The 2,822-nt window shown below is 51.0% G+C and overlaps 2 protein-coding genes across 2 annotated transcripts in view; one reads left to right on the plus strand and one right to left on the minus strand.

Moving 5' to 3' along the window:
• Tspear (thrombospondin type laminin G domain and EAR repeats) overlaps positions 1 to 2,822 on the plus strand; it is a 199,504-nt gene that overhangs the window by 113,142 nt on the left and 83,540 nt on the right. The gene's annotated exons all lie outside the window — the stretch shown is intronic.
• Positions 2,647 to 2,822, minus strand: part of LOC110326897 (keratin-associated protein 10-8-like) — a 745-nt gene continuing 569 nt past the window's right edge. Inside the window, exon 2 of the mRNA XM_021205546.1 lies at positions 2,647 to 2,822. This exon is cut by the window's right edge and continues 86 nt beyond it. Within this exon, the coding sequence (XP_021061205.1) occupies positions 2,647 to 2,822 (176 nt within the window).

Below are 2,822 nucleotides of genomic sequence, written 5' to 3' on the forward strand. Positions count from 1 at the left end.
GAAGAAGAAGAAGAAGAAGAAGAAGAAGAAGAAGAAGAAGAAGAAGAAGAAGAAGAAGAAGAAGAAGAAGAAGAAGAAGAAGAAGAAGAAATTGAGGTGGGGCCAAGCAGCCCCTCTTGTAGTGGGCTTGTTATCTTGCTGTTGCTAGCTAACTGGGAGGAGTCTAGCCTGAAGATCAGAAGCTTGGGACATTGTGTACATGATTGTTAGCCACATGCTTCTCCTGTGGTGGCTGTGGGGGTGGTAACTTTGACAGGAGCCAGGGATCCAGGAGACATGAGAGAACGCCTTCCATCCCATGTAGGTGGAAATTACCACCCATCGGGTTCTACCAAGGTTCAAGACCTGAACTCTACTGGAGACCAGGCTGCCTGTGCACAGTCCATTGCCCCACAGTTGGGGATAGGACTGTGCCTGCACACTCACATACCCAGAGCTGTGTCCCATGCCATGTCCCCTGTGGTACAACCTGCTCAGTCATCACAGAAAGCTGTCAGGTATCAGCAGAGAGAGGCAGGCAGTGCATCCGATTCTGTTTCCAGGAGGGAGATTTCTTGGGCTGTTGGAATACAAGTCTGTTGTTCAGTAACATTGTCATTATAGGACATTATTATTGGCATCCTCGTGTGACAGGAAGCCCTAAGAGCCCATGGAGGGATGAAATCAGAAAAGATCGCAGTACCAAGATGCGATCTCCATATAATAGAATGTGTTATGGGTCATGGCCAGATGTCTCTGTGTTGAGGGCAGCAAGTAGCTGCCTCTTGCCAGCTGTCCTTAGCTTTTCTGTTCCGGAAAGGCAGTGTGGGACTATAAAACTTTTTTGTGACTTTATGAATTCTAACTATGCTGGGGGTGGGATGGGGGTGCCAGGGTATCATTAATTCCATGAGAAAGCTTAGGGAGAGTCCCCAACTATTTCTCTGGGAAATACATTAAGAGGTGAGAATATTCATGTGCCTTCACAAATTACTAATGTGCATGTCCCCAGGCAAGACATATGGTTTCACACCCCTGGCTCCATTTTGAGAATATAGGTGTTCAGCTCTGGGTTCTGTCTGTGACACACATGCTGTGGTGTCTCCCATGGGTGACACAGGCTATGAGTGTGTGTCCCAGGCAGGCGTTGTGTCTTCTTGTCTCTTTTCATAGAGCAGCTTTTCTGCAGTCACTGGATTGTGGGGGAAAGGGACTCTGAGGTGACAAAGTGCCCATGTGTCCTAAGGCCATGACCCTAAGTCTGCGTTGTCCAGGTCCTTTTCCTAAGGCCATGCTACCAATCCCTACACCCAAATAATGAGTTCACACTCAAATGTTTGGCTTTATCAGGCATCTTACTCTGACCTGTGTAATGCTGAATATGCTGAGCCCAGGGAGTGGCACTATTTGGAGGTGTGGCCCTGTTGGAGTAGGTGTGACCTTGTTGGAATAGGAGTGTCACTGTGAGTGTGGACTTTAAGACCCTCATCCTAGTGCCTGGAAGTCAGTATTTTGCTAGCAGCCTCCAGATGAAGGCATCGAACTCTTAGCTCCTCCTGCACCATGCCTTCCTGGATGCTGCCATGTTCCTGCCTTGATGATAATGGACTGAACCTCTGAACCTGTAAACCAGCCCCAATTAAATGGTGTCCTTATAAGAAAGAGTTGCCTTGGTGGCATGGTGTCTGTTCACAGCAATAAAACCCTCACTAAGACAGAGGGAAACCTGCCTGAATGTGGGCAATGCCTGATGGGATACAAGCACAGTGAAGGGTTACCTTTGGCGGCCCATGCCAAGGTGTGGCTGCTGAACAATCATGTCACTCAACAGATCTGGTGTAAGAGGTTTACTTGGTGGGAGAGAAGAGCAAACTCGGGGTTGGGAGAGCTATAGTGGCAGGCAAAAACAGACAGGGAGACAGAGGGAGGGAGGTAGAGAGAGAAAAGTGGGAGAAAGGGGGAGGGGAGGTAGGAGAGGGAAGAGAGAGAATGAGAGGGGAATGGTGAGGGAGAGGGGAGGGAAGGGGCAGGGGAAGAGAGAGGATGGGAGGGGGAAGAAAGGGGATGGGAGGGGGAGGAGAGGAGGGAGAGATCAGAGGTGGCTGGGCCTAGGTGGCTGGGGGCTCTTTTATCCCACAACACACTGCAGCTGCTGATGTCAGCAGTAGGGCAGTGGGATTGAGAACAGGCCTGTGGGATTGCCTATATAATAACAACTCCATTACATGGGATGGGTCAGGAAGGATAGAGGGGAAACCAGACGGAATGGATACAAGAATGTCCTGTGTTTCCTGTTCCACTCCCACTTTCCTTGTGTGATAGGCTGAAGCCCTGAGCGAGGCCATTTTTTTTCTTTTCTTTTGGTTCCCGTTGCCTGTGTTAGGTATTTCATCACAGATATGAACAATAACAACACAGAAGGGTGTTTTGTGGCTGTGGATTTATTGAAGCTGCTGATAGCAAGGCAAGTGTCCCATAACAGTCCAGGGACAGGGGACAACAGTGGACCAATGACTACTGGGAGGTAGGAGGGGAGGCCAGTCAGCACAGGGGACATATGGTGTTCCTCTTTTGGGGAGATCATCTATGTCAGGTCAGGGTCAGACTGGAGAAACTCAGAGGGGCCACTGGGAGGGACCTGAGCCAGCTGGCACCAGGAACAGGCCCTCAGCAGCTGGACTTCTGCCCACAGCAGGCCTGTCTGGAGCAGGCAGGGCGGCACAGCAGGGACACACAGGAGGCTGGGCGGCAGCAGCTGGGCTGGCAGGAGGAGGCACAGCAGGAGGAGGTGGGCACACAGCAGGCAGGTCTGCACACAGGGCGACACAGCAGGGACAGGCTGG

This window comes from Mus pahari, chromosome 9, assembly GCF_900095145.1.
Source record: "Mus pahari chromosome 9, PAHARI_EIJ_v1.1, whole genome shotgun sequence".
Classification (NCBI taxonomy): domain Eukaryota; kingdom Metazoa; phylum Chordata; class Mammalia; order Rodentia; family Muridae; genus Mus; species Mus pahari.